At 37.6% G+C, this 17776-nt stretch overlaps 1 protein-coding gene across 7 annotated transcripts; it reads right to left on the bottom strand.

The window, feature by feature from the left end:
- Positions 1–7221: 7221 nt before the first annotated feature.
- Positions 7222–16975, bottom strand: LOC113288297 (ubiquitin carboxyl-terminal hydrolase 25-like). 7 transcript variants are annotated; one of them, XM_026537291.1, is made up of 12 exons: positions 15925–16975; positions 15767–15842; positions 15355–15447; positions 12988–13074; positions 11928–12865; positions 11653–11781; positions 11419–11552; positions 11237–11335; positions 11017–11139; positions 10048–10320; positions 8284–8392; positions 7224–7918 (listed from the first exon to the last, which is right to left on the bottom strand). In XM_026537291.1, exons 1-7 carry the CDS (start codon positions 16590–16592, stop codon positions 11432–11434), a joined length of 2112 nt encoding a protein of 703 aa, XP_026393076.1. In that variant the 5' UTR covers positions 16593–16975; the 3' UTR covers positions 7224–7918; positions 8284–8392; positions 10048–10320; positions 11017–11139; positions 11237–11335; positions 11419–11431. The 7 variants fall into 7 exon arrangements, with proteins under 7 accessions (XP_026393075.1, XP_026393079.1, XP_026393076.1 ...); XM_026537290.1 differs by having other exon boundaries at positions 7222–8392; XM_026537294.1 differs by lacking the exon at positions 11237–11335 and having other exon boundaries at positions 7222–8392.
- Positions 16976–17776: the final 801 nt, after the last annotated feature.

A 17776-nucleotide genomic window follows, 5' to 3' on the forward strand; every position in this document is an offset into this window, starting at 1 on the left:
AAAAAAAATACAAATTATTAACTAGTTTTATGTTTACTAATGGCAGTGAATCTGAATATTTTGATGATGAATACTGGAGGAGTGATAATTCTGACGTATTCCTTGATGGCGAAGCTTTCAATGCGAATCCTTATAGATGTTTACCTCCCAAATTATTTGGGGACCCCACTGTTATCTCGGAAGAGATGGATAAGATATTGTATCCTGATCTCATACATGTTAATGATCCTGAAAAATCTTGGGAAGAACTTGGCATGGCCCTAAGAGCACACAATGATGTGATGAATAAGATAAAGTTCTCTGATGGACCACCTATTGATTCAGATCTTGAACATCATCAAGGATATTGTACTCCCTATGTTCCAATTCCCTCTGTTCCAATTTAGATGATGTTTTAAAGATTCAGATCTTGAAATCATCAAGGATATTGTACTCCCTCTGTTTCAATCCCCTCTTTATATGATGTTTTAAAGTTTTTCACACAGTAATTTTTTTTTCTTCTAAATCTGCCTATGTTTTCCTAAAAATTTAAACTTCCTAGTTTTTTGTTTCTGGATTATGAACCGGATGTAATTCCACTTGGGATGACCAAATATCTAAACCCAAGATAATAGAGAATATATTTATGACCGATAACAAAAATAATGAATGTCACGTTGATCCCAAAACTGAGGTAAATCAGTGAGAACTTGGAGAAAATAGCTGAAAATCAGTGAGAACTTGGAGAAAATAGCTGAACCCTCGTCTATTTTGGAAAAAAAACACCCTAAAGCATCATCTAATGTGGAATGGAGGGAGCATGTTAAATTTGAGATTGCTCTAAATTTTTATTACTATCTCCGTCCAGCATACAAAGGCATGATTTTGAATTTTAGTCCACCAGTTTTTGTTTAGAGTCTGAACGACAATTAATTTAAAGCTAATGTTTTGTTTGATGAGGCAGTTGTATTTTGATGTTGTGGTATATTTTCCGTTTTAGGCAAAAATCCATATAATCCTGTCTGGTTGGCTGTTCCATGTGATGTGAATGCTGACGATTCGTCGAACTATGGGTTGGGGAAATAGATACATCGTATCATGATTTCAATTCCTTGTTAACCAGGGGATGATGTTAGCAGCCGATGTAGGATAACATAGGTTCGGTTAATGTTGTTATTGAATTATGGAATCTAGTTTGCTTGGATATGAGAATTTTATGAAAGAGATGATGTTTGAAGGTTTGTATGAGCAATGCCGGCTGTCTCCATTGTGGCAGAGAGATGACGGGAGGGGAGGGATGTTTTCGAAGATGGGGTTCTATTTGAGATATTTTGCATTATATAATTTGGTTAATACTGAGGTGGGTTTTTCGTGAATTTTCCAGATCTGTTTCATGTCCTAGTGCTTTGTTGTGGTCCTTGCTGCTTCAGGTGCCCAGTTCTCCCTGAGTTTTAGGTTTGTGTAGCTTGTCCCTTTTTAACAAGCAGAGCTTTTTGATGGGAGAGTCATGGTCGTAGAATAAATTTTTCGTGATACGATCCATTTTTTTGTGGATGTGTGTATGAAGAGTTTGTTTTTTCATGATTTGATCTATAACAAGTGACGAAATCACTATTCTGTGTAAAAATTGTAGAAACAAATGCTATAAAATTGACCTAGATCGACCCCCTCAATCATACCATGACAAAGTTAATGAAAATATGTGGATGTAATGTTATTACAGAGTAATGATCTGGTATCTAATACAGACAAAGACGAGAGGTATTAACACTGACTGACAGACAGACAGAGTATGACTTGACTATACAAGACTTTTCTTTTATATAACCAAAATTTTAAACTCTCAAATCAACCTTACAAAAACCTCAAAATCCATGACCAAACCACAGATGCCTTTCACTCAACCTCCTTATTCTAAATCTTTTAATACTTTTTTTTTTTGAAGCATGAACTTGTATTGATAAAATTAAAGTGGAATTACATGTGGGAATGTTGCTCCCATGGTGTCATTTAATACAATTTGTTTCAAAAAACTAGGAACCGTGTACTCCCAAATTTTAGTGTGCAATACTCCCTATTGACTATTGTGTGCCGCATGATTAGCAAGAGAGTCCGCTGCCTGATTTGCTTCCCTGTAAATGTGAAAAAATTTGTAATGGGGAATTTCTTCCAGTCTTTTGGTGATCTCAGCAAGCATGTCTCTCAGGTACCATGGAGGATCAGCCATTTTGTTGATGAAATGAACTAATGTCTGCGAATCAGATTCAATGTATATTTTAGTCCATTGGTACAGTGTGACCGTTCGTAAGGCCATTAGGAGTGCCCATGTCTCTGCTAGTAGCGTTGTTGTGATTCCTAACGGTTGGGCCATTGCAACAATAATTGAGGTTGTCGAGTCTCTGCAAATAAAACCACCTCATGCGGGTCCCGGATGTCCGCGGGCAGCTCCATCTGTGTTGATTTTGATCCAATGCGGTTCCGGCGGTTTCCATCAAACCTGAATATTACTTGTCAGCCGGAGTGATGAAGTGGTAGGTGTTATAGCATTCATGCCTGGTAGGGGTGGAGGTAACACTGAATTTCCCAATTGTATTCTTGGTGCATGTGGTTTGCTGGTTTGACTATATCGGAAGGCGATTTTGTTTTCGTCCATAAACTAGCTCATTCCTGGCCAACCAAAGTGCCCACAAGATGAAGCAAAAGGAGGTTGTTGCAGCTGTGGATTGTCTGAGTTGTAGTATTTGGTTGACAATGGTTGATGGAGTGAACGGTTGAGGTCTTTGGTGTTGAAAGCCAGGCTTGCTTCATGATGGTTGAAGAGAAGGTTCCAAACTTCTCTGGCGAATTGGCAGGTGAGAAGGATATGTTCAGCAGTTTCTGGAGATAAGTTACATCTAGGACATAGGTCGGAGGTAGTAAGGTAAATTTATATAATAGAGTGAAGGTAGGTAAGCCTTCGTTGATAGCTTTCCACAAGAAAAGATGTATTTTGGGGGGCATTTTAGTGTCCAGATGTGAGTTGAGGGTTGTAGCTGATTTGTAGGGTGGGTTGCAGTGGACTGTTGGGTGAGCATACGGTATCCGGAGCTAACTGTGTATTTCCCAGATTTTGTGTAAGGCCAAATAATTTTGTCGGGTGGACCATCTTGAGGGAGATGAATGTTAACGATCCCGAGAATAGCTGATTCTGGTAATTGAGACAATCGGTCATGGTTCCAAGAGTTTGAACTGAGTCTATAAGATCTGCTACTAGAGGAAACTTTTGGCACTGGTTTGGTTTTAAAGGTGGGTGGTCCGGGATCCAATTTGAGTCGGTCCGGATTGAATTTCCTGTGCCTTTTGGTGGAAAATATGAGGTGAGATACAAGGAAGAAGGGAATTGAGTTTTTACCAAAGAGGGCTAGCCGAGTTTGGGGGGGGGGGGGGGGGGGGGGGGTATCGGTTTGATTGGAGAAAAGGTTCATTGTTGAAATATTTTTCTCTGCACATTGATGTATAAATCGAGTCAGGCTGATCATGAATTTGCCAAACTCGTTTGAGTAATAGTGCTTTGTTGTGGTCTAAGATTTTCCTAATTCCCAATCCCCCTTCAGCTATTGGTTTCGATAGTTTATCCCATCCCATGGGATGCAGTTTTTTGATAGATGCATCATGGCCCCAGAAAAAATTCCTAGTAATTTTGTCTATTTCCTTATGAAGTTGCATTGGTAAAAGGTTTGTATGCATAATGTGGTTTGCAGTAGGTAGTAGATAAGTTTTAATGAGTACTAACCTTCCTTTTTGATTTAGACATTTCGTTTTCCAACCTTTCGCTTTGCGAGCCATTCGTTGTATGAGTGGCCGGGAAATATGAGCTGATGTTCTTCCACTTTTGAATTGAACTCCCAAGTACAATGGTGGTGTTGATGTCGCCGGCATGTCGAAAACACTTTGGATTTCACCGATGACGGTGGAATCAAGTCGTGGATGATGAATTATATTAGATTTGCTGGGGTTGATATGTTTTCCAGCTGAGTCGGAATAGGCATCGAGTAGCTGTTTGAGTTGAGTACACTCAGTTGGGAAGCTTTGAACGTTAGTAGAAGGTCATCAGCATACATGAAGTGAAGTATTGGTGGTGCTTTCTTGGAAATGCTCAGTCCTGTAATGTTGTTTGTGTGTTCCAGGTGTGCCAGGTTTGTTGAAAGGATCTCCGCACAGATAATAAAGACATAAGGTGATAACGGGTCTCCTTGTCTTATTCCTCGAGAAGGTGAAATATAGCCATGTGGGGTTCCATTTACATTGATGGAGTACGTGATTGTGGAGATACATAACATGATATATTGGGTAAACTGTTCTGGGAAGCCAAGTTCGGTAAAAGTTCTCTTCACGAATCCCCAATCCAGACTGTCATAGGCTTTCTGAATATCTAGTTTAAGCCCAATTTTTGGTTCTTTAGTTAAGTGTGAGGTTCTGATGTAGTGAAAAAGTTCTCCCGCTATTGCTATATTATCTTGAATCGATCTTTGAGGTACAAATGCACTTTGGTAAAGGCTTATAAGGAAAGGTAGTATTGGTCGTAATCGATTTACTAGGATTTTGGCTATGATTTTGTAGGTCACATTGCACAAACCTATAGGTCTGAATTGGGATGCAGTTATTGGGTGATCCCCTTTTGGTATTAGTGTGAGATTTGTGTGATTCGTCAGGGGATGCATATTAAAATTCACAAATAATTCTCGGACCATTTCAATGAGTTGGAGTTTGGTGGTATCCCAGAAAACTTTGAAAAACTTACTTGTGAAACCGTCCGGTCCGGGAGCCTTTTCTGATCCAATCGCCCAAAGTGCCTCCTTTATTTCATCTTCAGTTACAGCTTGAGTCAGGGTAGTACATTGGTTTGTTGTCAACCGAGGGGTGATCGTGGAGAATAATTGGTCATCCAGTATGGTACTAGGCACTGTATATTGGTTTGTGAAATGTTGTAGTAACATGTCAATGATCTGGTTTTTTTCAAAAACCCAATTTCCATTCTGGTCTCTCAGTTGTTGAATGTTGTTGCAGCTTCAATGTATAGTTGATGTGGTGTGGAAAAAAGATGTGTTTCTGTCACAAGATTGAAGCCACTGGATTCTTGCCCTTTGTTGCCAGTATGTTGCATGACATTGTAGTAAGGATAAATGAGCTGCACGAAGTTCTTTTTCTGTTGTATCCACTGAGCTAGTATCTGACCTGTCTGTATTGCACATTGATGTTGTGCAAATTGTAATTGTGCTGCAGACGTTTTGATCATGTTGGGGAGGTGGCCGAAAGTTTCTTTATTCCATTGTGTCAGGATGTTTGCAGTTGTGATGAGTTTGATCTGAAGATTGGTCGTCGGTTCATGATCAGACGTTTTGATCAGACGTTGATCTGAAGATTGGTCGTCGCACATAACGCGTTCTGTTAACAATGGTTGGTCACAATTCAACGTCATATCTAAAGACAGATCTGAACTGCCGCTAATCTCTTGACCTAGTTTGACTTGAGTGACCTTATGTTAGAAGAGAAGACTCTCAAGAGTAATCAAACTAGGTGCAATCAAGAGTTAACAACCGTTAATCAGTCAAATCAATTATTGAAACCTAAAACAATAATGCAGTTCTAATTTGCCACCAACGGTATTAGTAGACGATTCTTGATCCCAATGAAGTCTTTAAACTAACGGACGTAAGAGATTTCGTCGGCTACAAATTCAGATGGTAATTATCATGAACATACCAAAACTGGGGGCATATGACTAATGATTCGTGATTTTATAGGTACGCACAGAGAATCCAAATGTATCTACTTAGTTGAGGCATGTAGTGCAGAACATACCAAGTATAAAGGACTATGGGAGGCGATGCAATGAGCAAAAGATCTGGAATTAGAGAATGTGCACTTCGAGATTGACTCTAAGCTGGTCACATAAGCAGAAAACAATGAAAGCTTCGAATCCAGAATTTAATTCTTGAAATAAAAAACACTTTTAAATTTTTTACATCTTGGAAGTATAATTGTGTGCCAAAAGAATGAAATAAGGAAGTTGATATATTATCTAAACATGCTAGAGTCTGGCTTAATTCACCTCCAGCATATAACCGTCCAACTGTTGGAGTCATGTAATCTCGTAATTATACTAATAAAATGTTTTTTAGTTTCAAAAAAAAGAAAAAAGAAGAAAAAGCAAATGGAAGTTAAAACATAATTTCTTAAAGAATATTATACCCTTTGTAATATCATGTAATATATCCTAAGATGGTAAACAGGATACGACAGCAACAGCTGAGTAAGCTCCTTGCTTTCTGTGAAACCATGGACCATTAAAGCAGACTCCACTTTCATCAACTTCGATGCTTGGTTTGATTATAAAAAACGGTAATTTGGGGCATACTGAAAAGTTTTGGGCATACTGAATAGGACAAAAACAGGGTTGGAAATAGTGCTTTGAGAGTGCCCCTATCCAGCCATTTTCCATAAAGGCAAAAATACCCTTAAATGATTAGTGTTTAGATATTGTTATTTTGAATGATTAGTTGTTAATGATTAGACTTGGTGTTAGTGTTAAGTTAGGAGAGTAATTTTTAGAGAGATTGATTGGGTTATTATAGAAGAATAATAAGCAGAAGATAAAGTGGAGAAAAACAACCCTTATTTTTTCTTTTTGAGATCTTTGTGATTGTTGATAAATGTGGAAGATGATGTTTAATATCCATTTGCATCTTAAATTATTCAAAAGATCAAATTTTTACAAGAAACTCGGTTGTCCAGTGTTAGGTTCGTCTTAAATTATCAGCTGAACCTACTTATGATGAACAGTTCGGCTATTAGTTACTAGCCGAACCTAACTGGTAGATGAACATTTCAGCTCATTCGAAACACAATATTTGTTAGCCGAACTTCTGTTTTTGTATATTTTGCGCCAACTTACAAGTTAGAAGTTCGACTAATTAATGTGCTTTTTTAATCAGCCGAACATGTTTTTGTATTTTTGATAGGTGCACAATTTACATGTTTATAGTGTCAATTCATTCATTTGTTTATCTATTATTCTTGCATATTACTTTTTATTACGTTTGTTTTCTATTATGCAGCCTTTGTTGGGATGAATTAACCAAAAGAAAGTCAAGTCAACTAATGGAGAATACCAAGGTCCTAATTAAAATCATTTAACTCAAGTATATATTATCGTCATCTTCAAGAGAATGAAAAGAAGAAAACAACGCAAAAAAATGAGGTCATTCCGACATCGGACGAAGAAGTTATGGCGAAAACAAAATCTAAAAACTTGAATGTACATAGATAAGTTCGGATGATAACGAGTTCGCCGAACCTGGAGCCTACAAATCAATATTTTCGAAGTGTTTACAGAGATAAGTTCGGCTTGAAAGTAATCTAATCGAGCCAGCCGAACCTGACAACCACCTGGAGTAAAATTCACTTGTCAGGATCGGCCGAGAAAGGTTGGAAAGGTATTAGCCGAACCTGGCAACGGTTTCGGTAGGATTCTAATGCCTCACTTTGAGAGCTTTATATAAGAAAATCCCTAAGAAGAGATATTTCAATCTTTATCATCTCTTGCACCACATTCTATCATCATGTTATCTTCCACATCATAAAAAAGACATCCAAAGCCCTAAAACACATGCATCAATTTTGAGAAGAAAAATTAAGTTAGAGCTTCACGATCACCACCATCTTCATCATCCCCTCCACCCCCTCCACCACCATCTTCATCATCACCTCCTACTACACCCTTATCTTCACCATTGTCATCCTCTTGTTCTACGAGTAAGAGCCACTCGTGTCAGTTCCCTTTTCCCTGCATATAAGTTCTTGGTGCCACCACCTCGAGGTTTGAGAGTTTTAGAATTAGAAGGAGTTATTTCCATTGTTCTCCTTTTAAGTTTCTCTTTGAAATTTTCCAGGATGGGTGCTAAAATAAATGACACACCTTTAAAAAAAATTATTTGACTAAACAAGGTGATAAGTAACCCATAGATGAACAAGTTTGCAAAATGTCACACCCATAAACAGAGTAAAGTTCGGCACACGCTACATTTATCAAAATGAGCCGAACATAGCAAAATGGATTAACAACTTTTGGTATTTAGGTTTGGCTAATAAAGGCAAAAAAAATTATCAGCCGAACTGTTCTTCTTCTGAAGAAAAAAAAAGTTCGGCTGATACATTTCAGCCGAACACGACTCTATAACTACCAAAATGACGAAGATTTTCCAATATATCTCATTTTATAAATCAAATACGAATAAAAACAAGTTATGGGTTTGTTGGAATTACCTTTCAATGTGCAATTTTAAAGAATCAGTGGCTATCTCTCGCTCTCCAACACCAATTGATCCACTATCCTCTTCAACTCCATCTTTTCCAAAAACCCTAAATTGAGTTGCTACAGAAGAAATTCCAGATTGTGAATCAATGATTTTGATTTTGATATAGGAAATAAGAATTTTGATTGTGGAAAGACTTTAAGTTTTTTAATTAAGTGGATTAATTAGTGGAGTAATTAAGTGGGCAATGGTTAACTAGTGAGAGGCTAATTAATTAATAAATGGGTTAATTAGTGGGGTTTTTAGGATTAGAATTTAATTTAGTTGAAGGATGATAGAGTAATTTAAATTATATAAGGACATTATAGTAACTTCAGCATCACTAAGACACCCCTTATTATCTTTCATGGGATGGCATAATAACTCTGTATGCCCCAAAAAATTATGTATGCCTCAAATGACGGTTCTTATAAAACAACCGCTTAACCAAGCAAGGTATGAATTGAACATGGCCTATAAGCTCCGTTTTCCATTCCTTGCATAAAATCTCGTTTGACATCCATTTGCTCTCTAGCCCAAACATGTTTATTTGTGCTTCTTAAAAAGCAACGCAAAAGACATACTTTCGGATAAGATCCTTGTTATTAGAGGTGTAAATTGGGCTGTGCCAGTACAAGCATAGCCCAGCCCAGCACGATAAAATCTGAGCCTAGACCAGCCCAGCACGTTAGTTTCGTGGACTGTGCTGAGTTAGCCTAATCGGCACAGTAGCACAACACGCGGCACGGATAAGCACGTGGCCCAGCCCTGCACGTCATAGCATGCACAGGTACACCATATATAACAAGGCATAATACATCACATTTTGTGTATATTTCACAAAAGAGTCACTATTCTAGTTAATTTTGACATTTTATGCTGACTTATTTTTATAACAACACATTAAATACCTTAATATTTGGAAAATATATTTCAATATCGTTGTTATAATATCGCTACCTATGTTTGACTAGAACATTAATTTACATGACAGTGATCCAACTTTATATTTGATGGGCAATTTCTTTTTATTGAATAAACTTGTTAATTTTACTTGAAATAATTTCAAATGATATGTTGTCTATTTAAGTTTTCGTGATAATGTCCGACTTAACGTATATATTAAGTGATTTCAAATTGTTTATAGCACGTGTGCCAGCACGGCACAACACAACACGTTTATTCATGTGTTGTGCCCGTGGGCTGTGCTGTGCCTAGCTTTTGACTAATAAAGCACGACACAGCACAGCACGGCACATGGCACGTGAAGCAAGCGACTTCGTGTGTCGGGCTGTGCCGGGAGTGCACGTTTTACACCGCTACTTGTTACCTTCATCGGCTTTATTGTTCGTTAAAAAACTAGGTTAAGGAATTTGATTCCAGAACCAGTTACCTGGCTTATCAGCTAGATTCGCCATCATGGATCAAAGAGATGATCCAAGACGCGATCCAAGTGAGAAAATTTGGAGAACCCTAGCACCGAACGGAGCTCTAGGAATTTTTCCCCAAAACTTTTTTGGCTTTATTTTTAATTAAATACTGATGGGGCTACTAACAGGAGTTCTTGTGCAGCGCAGAAATTGGTAATGCTGAACGTAAGCATCACCAAGAGAAGTTAGCGGAGTTGCTGACTGCTTGGTTCAAGGGGCTGGAAAGGAAGACTAAAAAGGAGTTTGAACTGAACTCCAGTAGAGCTCTGCCACAAAGTGGTAGACGTGTAGTAGCTGGTTGTTACCTGGTGTATCAGAAAAAGATCGCCATTAGGATAAATAAGCTAGCCATTAGCTTTACGGTGCTAAATCCATTTATTTTCTCTTCTGGGTATATTATGTAGTGGGAAGCAGGGAGAGTGAGAAGGATAGTTAGGTTAGGCTAAAACTTCGTTTAGCTGCGTGAAAAATGGGATATTTTGACAAACCGAGTCAAAAATTATGGACTGGATGGGTCCAGTCTCTTCTAGCTCCCTCGATCACAGATTCCCCTCCGTATGACTAAAGTCACAGAAAGACTGCCATTTTTAAGCAAAAATAACACAAAATCAATTCTTATGAAGGAAAAGAAAAATATTATTTCAGCGTAACATATAACGGGAAAAAAAGAAAAGTTGACTGTAAGATTAATACATTTGCTGAGAGGCCAAGCAGTTGAATGAAAATTAGGTGAGAACTGATGTTCTTAGAATTTGGTATTCCAAATGGAGAAATACACAAAATATACGAACAATAAAACACTTATTAGGCCCGATCAATATAGAGACATTCACCAGCAGGAGTATAATAAGGAAGACTAAATTAAAAAAGAGGTCGACAACAAAAATTACAATGCAAAGATTATACAGCAAATGGAAAAACAAAGGATGTTACTGACACATGGCATGCTAGAGTCAACGCAACATGGAATGCTAGCAGAAGAGCTTTGCAGTGAAGTGCAATTAAAAATGGCACTCTGGAGTCTTGATGTCATCTATATTTTAACAAACTAACAGGTTAAACAAGATAGGGCAGAAATTCAAGACAGCTTATTAAGACAAATACGAATCAGAAACAAACTAAGTTCCGCAAATATAAAGTCTAATCTCACATGCCATATCAAATCAATGAACAGAAACTAAGAGAAGATATGCTTAATCAGTTATTTCCGGCCACACTTAATTGAAAAATTGTGGACAAGATGAAAAGGTAGATGGTCAAAAAGGATATCATACATAGTGAATGCAATTCTTAACTCAATCTTGCGAAAATCCAAGCTGGAAAGCCTTGAATGTGATGAAACACCTAGCTTTTTCCAATCAGATTGTCTTCATGGAGCTCAAGTTTCTCCAATACACCTAGAAGCATCATAAGATTACCATACACAAGATTAAACCAAGTAATAACAACAAAGGAATTCCACTCTATCAGTTCAAAGTGAACTATCTTACGCACCCAAAATTATCATTTTACAGAAAGTAATCATCAGATGTGTTTCCATGCATCAGTTGTGTAGATGATACACCAGCCATAAATAAGCACTAAAAATATAAACTGCCAAAAGAAAACAGCTTTTCGCTGAATGTCACACGTCATATGAAAATAACAAAGGAAACAAAAACTGCACACTAGCATACCGTACTCAATTGTCTACACATCAGCAGACTGTCTTTCTTGGCTGCACGACTGGAGTTGGCCAACCAGATTTGCTTTCAAAGATTCGGGAATCTTACTATTAAAAGGTTTTTTAGCTTCTGCAATTAACTTTGTCCTGCATTCCATCAACCGATGAGTTAATAAAGGCATCAAAACTCATACTAAGAAGGCAGTAATCCATGATATAACGGGATTAGATAGTTAAACGGACTTACTTTAACTCGACGCTGCTGATGGTATTTCCAGCTGCTTGGGTGCATAATCGTTTTCTGGAACGCATGAAATTTTCAACATCATCGTACCAGCCACACGATCGCAGAAATGCAGAAGCATCCTCGGCAAGCCTGACAGAACAACCGAACAATGTTAGCAACAGAAAACTAGTACCCTAAGCAGTAGATGAACTTTTGATCTCATAAAAGAACAATCATAACTGGTGGGGGCTAAAAACCTGCAAGCCTGAAATTAATAGTCAAGCAAAGTGACTTACCCTTGTTTGAATTTCTCATCAGTTGCCCAATACGCGCCTTTTTGGAGCAGAGCTGGTAACCCTTTATCCTCTGATCTCCTCTTATTAGATCCTTTGGGGAAGTTATCATAATCCACAGCAGGAAATGCACGGTCTGGTTCAGGCAGTCTACTCTCTGCTACTAAATTTCTGCTGCTGCTTTGCTGAAGGTCTTCTGTCTGCACCACTTCAGCACTATGACCATTCGCATGAGATACTGTAAAAGTTTGGTCACTCTCCTTATGCACAGACTGATGAAATTTATTTTCATTGGCGTCATTCTTGATGGTTCCTGAAGGCAAGTCTTTCTTAAGTTTCTCCACACTTGTTGAACCATTATTGTGCTTCTCATTGACCTCTAGAGTCCCGTTCATACTCCCATTCACATTTCCATTCTCATGACCATTCCCGTTCGCATGAGCATTCTCCTTCCCATTCGTATTTCCATTCACATGACCATTCCCATTCGCATGAGCATTCTCCTTCCCGTTCGGTTGAGCGTTCTCCTTCCCGTTCACATTCCCATTTCCTATTCCATTCACATTCACATGAACTTTCTTACTCCCGTCAGCAGGGAACTTCCTGGAATCAATCCTTTTAAAACCAAATTTGATTCCTCCGCTAGAAGAAATTTTACCATTTTTAGATACGCTCGAAGTATCCTTCTCTAGGAAATGTGTTTCGAAAGGTTTTTCTGCAACTTTTTTCATAGGCAGAGCAGTTACTGAACTTGGAGATGCATCCTTGCCATTGCTCTCATGAGATTTAACTCCATTGGCGGCAAAAACTGTTTTGGTTGGTTGTGGCCTTTGAGTGACGCGTGAGAAGAAAAGAATGTATACCTTCTCAGACAAAACCTCCTCAACAGTTGAAGGTGAAACATGTGAGTCATTGCAGCAATACCACCGGTCCGCTGCGTTCTGTGAATGAATTAAGTTAGATAGCCCAACTGATGAAAGCATCTTACCCTAAGGTGATAAAAAATTATGAAATGCAAACATCAGAACTGGAAAAGCTAAGAGAAAGCAAAGGGAAAAGAAACCTTGACATATGCATAATAGTGTCCAGAGTCAGGTGAGTAGCCAGCATGCACAATGGTGCCGAAAAGATTATACTCGGGATGTGGATCCTGCATTAGGAATTAAAACAAAGTAAGAAATGAAAGTATTTGACACAATGAAAAAGGTACTCAGCAAAAGAGAAAAGGGAAGGAAAAAGAAAAAGTGCATGATATGAAAACCCATGCTATGAAACTTTGTTCAATCAGTAAACATGGAAGGTAATGTATTCCATGTGGTCTCTAATCTATAGTATGACATATTGATTGTTCCTCCAATCCCAAACCTAGCAACAGGCAGGAGAAGAGATAAAGCCTGGTTCAAACATGCAAAGACTCCTTTCAGCTGTTAGCAGCCAAATTCTTCTGTGCGAGAAGCATTACACTACAACTAAGAGCTTTTGAACTATTGGGGGAATGAGAAGGGGGTCGCCTACTAGTGTGCTATCTTTTCTAGTTTGTGAAGGCCATCCACTCAACTAAAATATTATATCAAAAAAGCAAAAATATCAATTACTATCGAGTAAGCAAGTAACGCCAACTTCATACACAAGTCATCTAGAAAGCCAAAAACTGAAAAGATCTTGTGTGGCCCTAAGTCCCTAACATCCTCCAAGTCGCGTATATGCTTTAAGGCACTCAAACACATTTCCAGAGACCCCTAATATATGGGCTTCCAATTCCATCTTTATAACTCAGTTATACACACGCCTTCTACAAGGGAAGAACACAAATTGTTAGCTCGATATATGAGGGTGGCAATGTTTAAAAACGCTTTTGTCGCAAAAAGGACTAGAAACTTTTTTCATTCATTACTAGCAAAAAGGTGGATCTTCAGCAAGTATCTAGTATTAACCACTGAATTTCATACCCATTTCCGTAGGGAACTCATTCTACATAAATGCTAGAAATCTTTTAAAACCCAACATTTATGAGAATAAGTAGGATTAACACTTAAATTGGATGACCCCATTTCAAAGATCCTCAAGTATAGTCATCCTCTTTAGTACTACGAAGGCCGTTTTAAAGACCTCCATTGGTACTGTAATCAGTGGAGAAGTGGAAACAGACAATATGAAATATCAAGTGAAGACATTTGCTTGTAGTGAAATTCTATCAAAATTACTTTTCCATTGGTGAAGCTTTCTAGAATGATTTTTCCTAAATATGTAACAGCGATACAGGCAGAGTGTCCAAGTGTCAAGTATGAATAAGGGTAGTTTAACATGGGGCCAAGAAAAGTAGGAAACAGAGACACGCAAGGTTAGGTTTAGGTTTGTGTTGTGCATTCTTCTTAATAAAATAAGATGGTTACACGCGCATATATTGAAGAAAAAAAAGGAGCTATGTTTCTTTTTCTCTTTCTTGTTTTTTCAATTTTTTATGATTTATAGAACTAAGTTGCAGAAGTATGTCAATTTAACAGCTAACAAAGCTGTTGCAGTGTTTTGTGTGCCTGCCTGCATACGTGCCCATATGGGGAGATTTTTCAAAAACGAAGTATCTTTGTGATGCAGGGGCATCATCACTTTGTTACACAAGTTCCGACCAAACCTCACATATACAAATATCTAAGCCCGCGAATATACTATATTCTAAATCCTATCATAACTGTAAAATCTATGAATATACAACTGCTCCAACCTAGACACCCAGCAATGATCAATGGTTTATCAATACTGTAATTGAGATGGCCCAAGAACTGACTTCCTATGAGGATCGTAAAGCCGAATAGAGCCTATAGCAGAATCTCCCATCTTAGAACTTCTAAAAACATCTAAAGATGGGTGTCTTGCGGCAATCTATTTGTTATGTGATTCTAGGCCAACATAAGGTTATTTTTAACAAAGAAAATCCTATCCAAAATCTTACAGACCTGAAAACATCTGGTTAAATCCAACAGCCTTTTAACAGCAGATAATGGGAAATGGGAACTTCATATTTAAAACTACACAAAAACTCACAAGTATAAATAGACTAGCTATAAACTGGAGGCTAACAAAACACGCTAACATCAGAACTTTCTGCGGGTTACTCCCTAGCTTTGGAATTACTTGCCTCATTGTTTGGTAGGTATCCTTGGATTGATAATCCACAAACAAACAGAAAGCAATAAAGCAATAAAAAAACGTAACCACGACAAAACAGCCTCTGCAACTGTCCTAGTGATAACACCTCAAATACAAAGTCACCCTTCATACCCCTAACCCTAAGAATCACCATATCAAGAACAATTTTACTCGCTCAATTATGAAAACACGGAAGAGAGCGCAAATACACTAGGAAAATAAAATAAGACAGGAAAAAACAAAAGAGGATTAAGAGAATCTGTTCATCAAGTGTATCACATACCTGACTTTCTCTGCACATGTAATTAGAAAGCACCAAACCCTCCTCAAAGGCAATTTTTCGATCTATCTTGCCACCAAATATACCCTCGAATCTCTGCATACCAAAATGCAATGAAAATATATAAGAATGCACTATTACTTTTACCAAACATAGTTGTTCAGCAAAGATTTAGCTAAAACTTCAGTATTTTGTCTCTATTAAATGCCATGAGTATAGTCTAGTTAAATGATTTAGTTACTTCAGTTTATTGTGGCAGACAGGATAATCCTGATAAAGCAGAATACAAGTTGTTGCCTGTTGGACTGATTAAGAAAATCACACATTCACAAATGATAGTTAGAAGCACAAAACAGAATTAGAAATAGCATTAGTGTGATTTACAATAGTTAAAAGAGCAGTAACCGATTCTTACCTTGAGTTGGATTGCAAGTATATTAGGGGATTGCAGAATAGACATCTGCTTCCTTGCTGACACCAACTTCTCACACCTGAAAAAGTAAACCCAATTTTAGAAAAAAATGGCGAAAATTACAATCTGAAACAAAATTTCTAGGGTTTCCAGTAACTTACTTATCACATTTGTACTTATTGCTTTCATCCAATATCTCAGGCTTGAAAAACCTTTGCAAAGCAGCTTTAAGAGAATTTGTTTGATACAAATCGAGACTAATGTCCATAATCTCATCAATTTTATTGGATTCAGCACCACATGAAAGACATTTAACTTGACTTTGTAACTCACCACCAAAAATCTCCTTAACAATAGTGGTTGTACTCTTAGGTGAGTTAATCTTATTAATCTTAAGACAAGTATTATGACAAGCATCAATGACATAACGAAGGAATTCATGGGCATCTTCTTGTCTACCAAGTCGAAATTGATCGGAGAAAATTGAGAGACAATTTTGGATCTTGTACGGAGCATCAAATTGAGAATCAACAGTATGAGAACGAATAATTCTTGTCTCGAGAAGACAAAAAGGACAATTAGTGTTTTGTGAATTACAGTTAATTGAATGTTGATTTTTGAGACAAAAATTAGCAAGAGGAGATGTGTATGTTAAACACTGTAGAACACTATTTAGGTAACAAGTATTACCTAGGTTTTTTAAACCAATTGGAGGTCCACACCTAGGGATGATCTTCTTTTTCTTCTTCTGCTGCTGCTGCTGCTGTTGTTTTTTTGGAAAGTGGATTTGCGGTAGGGTTTTTGGTTGCCAATTCATTTGCAAGGCCATCAAAGACGACCATTGCCTACTCCGCCTCTCCAATGCCACCACCAACACAATCGCATCTCCTCTTCCAGTATTTGTATTTTCGATTCTTTTTTTTTCTTCTTTTTGGTATTTGTTTTCTTGAAAGTTGAAATCGGGGTTAACAAAATTGGTTGTTGTTGTTGGGAAAGAAAAAGAATGGGTTATTGAACAGAAGAGTGATGAAACTTGAGTTTAAAGAAAGGGAAGAAGATGAATAGAAGAGAGAGGGAAGCAGCCACCACAACTCGACCCTCTCTGGAGTTTTGTTAATTAAGAGAAACTACCAGATATGCCCCCCTTTTCTCCTTCTCTCTCTCCTTCTATTCCTACTACTAGTATGATTTTGAGATTTTCTTTCTGAAAAGTTTTTCTGTCTAGTACAAAGATGTTTTGGCTGTCCAATTAGGGTTAATATAGGTAACGAACTTGTCTTTCTGGGATTACCGGTGTTTTGTTTGTATGAGTGTGTACCCATTGACCAAAGTCGTGTACAGGATATTTATTTGTTTATTGCGTTTCCTTCTTTCGGCAGAAACTTGCATAATTTTGCTTCGGAATCTAAATAGATACTCCAATTAGGATTAGGAGGACACGAGGTATTAGGCAAGAAAATAGGACTTGAACACAGGGCGTCTTACGGTTCCGGAGTGTCCCAGACGAACTTAATTTTTAAGGCCTTTTTATGTAATACTAAGTCAAAAATTAAAACAAAATTTTAGTTTCCGAGATAAGTTCATATATGATAATTCGGATTTAGATTGGCGACGACCGTCGATTTTTTTCCTAGTTTTTTAGGTTATATTTTGGGTTGTAAACTTTTAGTTTTGCATAAAATATACCAAAATCAACAACTAACTGACACCAAATGATGCTTAAAGCTGTTACAAAACAGTTTACAACAATTATAATTGTCACAAAGCAACTATGACAAAATCATTTAATAACACTTATAACTGTACTAATTACCAATAAACAAACTTTTTTGGGACCCAACAATTTGGGGCCCTAGGCGGCCGCCTAGCTCGCCTGTCCCTTAAGACGGCCCTACTTGAACACCGGTTTGAATCCTCGAACCACGATAAAAAAAAATAAAAAAAATACTCCCTCCATCTGGTAGGTTTGTGTGAAAATTACGAAGATAGTATTAATGATTAGCCCCCTGTTAG

The sequence above is a fragment of the Papaver somniferum genome, chromosome 6 (genome assembly GCF_003573695.1).
Source record: "Papaver somniferum cultivar HN1 chromosome 6, ASM357369v1, whole genome shotgun sequence".
NCBI lineage: Eukaryota > Viridiplantae > Streptophyta > Magnoliopsida > Ranunculales > Papaveraceae > Papaver > Papaver somniferum.

Coding starts and splice junctions, on each gene's coding strand:
- LOC113288297 (XM_026537294.1), bottom strand. CDS start 16,592: ATGGCCTTGCAAATGAATTGGCAACCAAAAACCCTACCGCAAATCCAC. Junction 11,782..11,927: donor GATGAGAAATTCAAACAAGG/GTAAGTCACTTT, acceptor TTGTTCTGTCAG/GCTTGCCGAGGATGCTTCTG. Junction 11,553..11,652: donor ATCAGCAGCGTCGAGTTAAA/GTAAGTCCGTTT, acceptor GATGGAATGCAG/GACAAAGTTAATTGCAGAAG.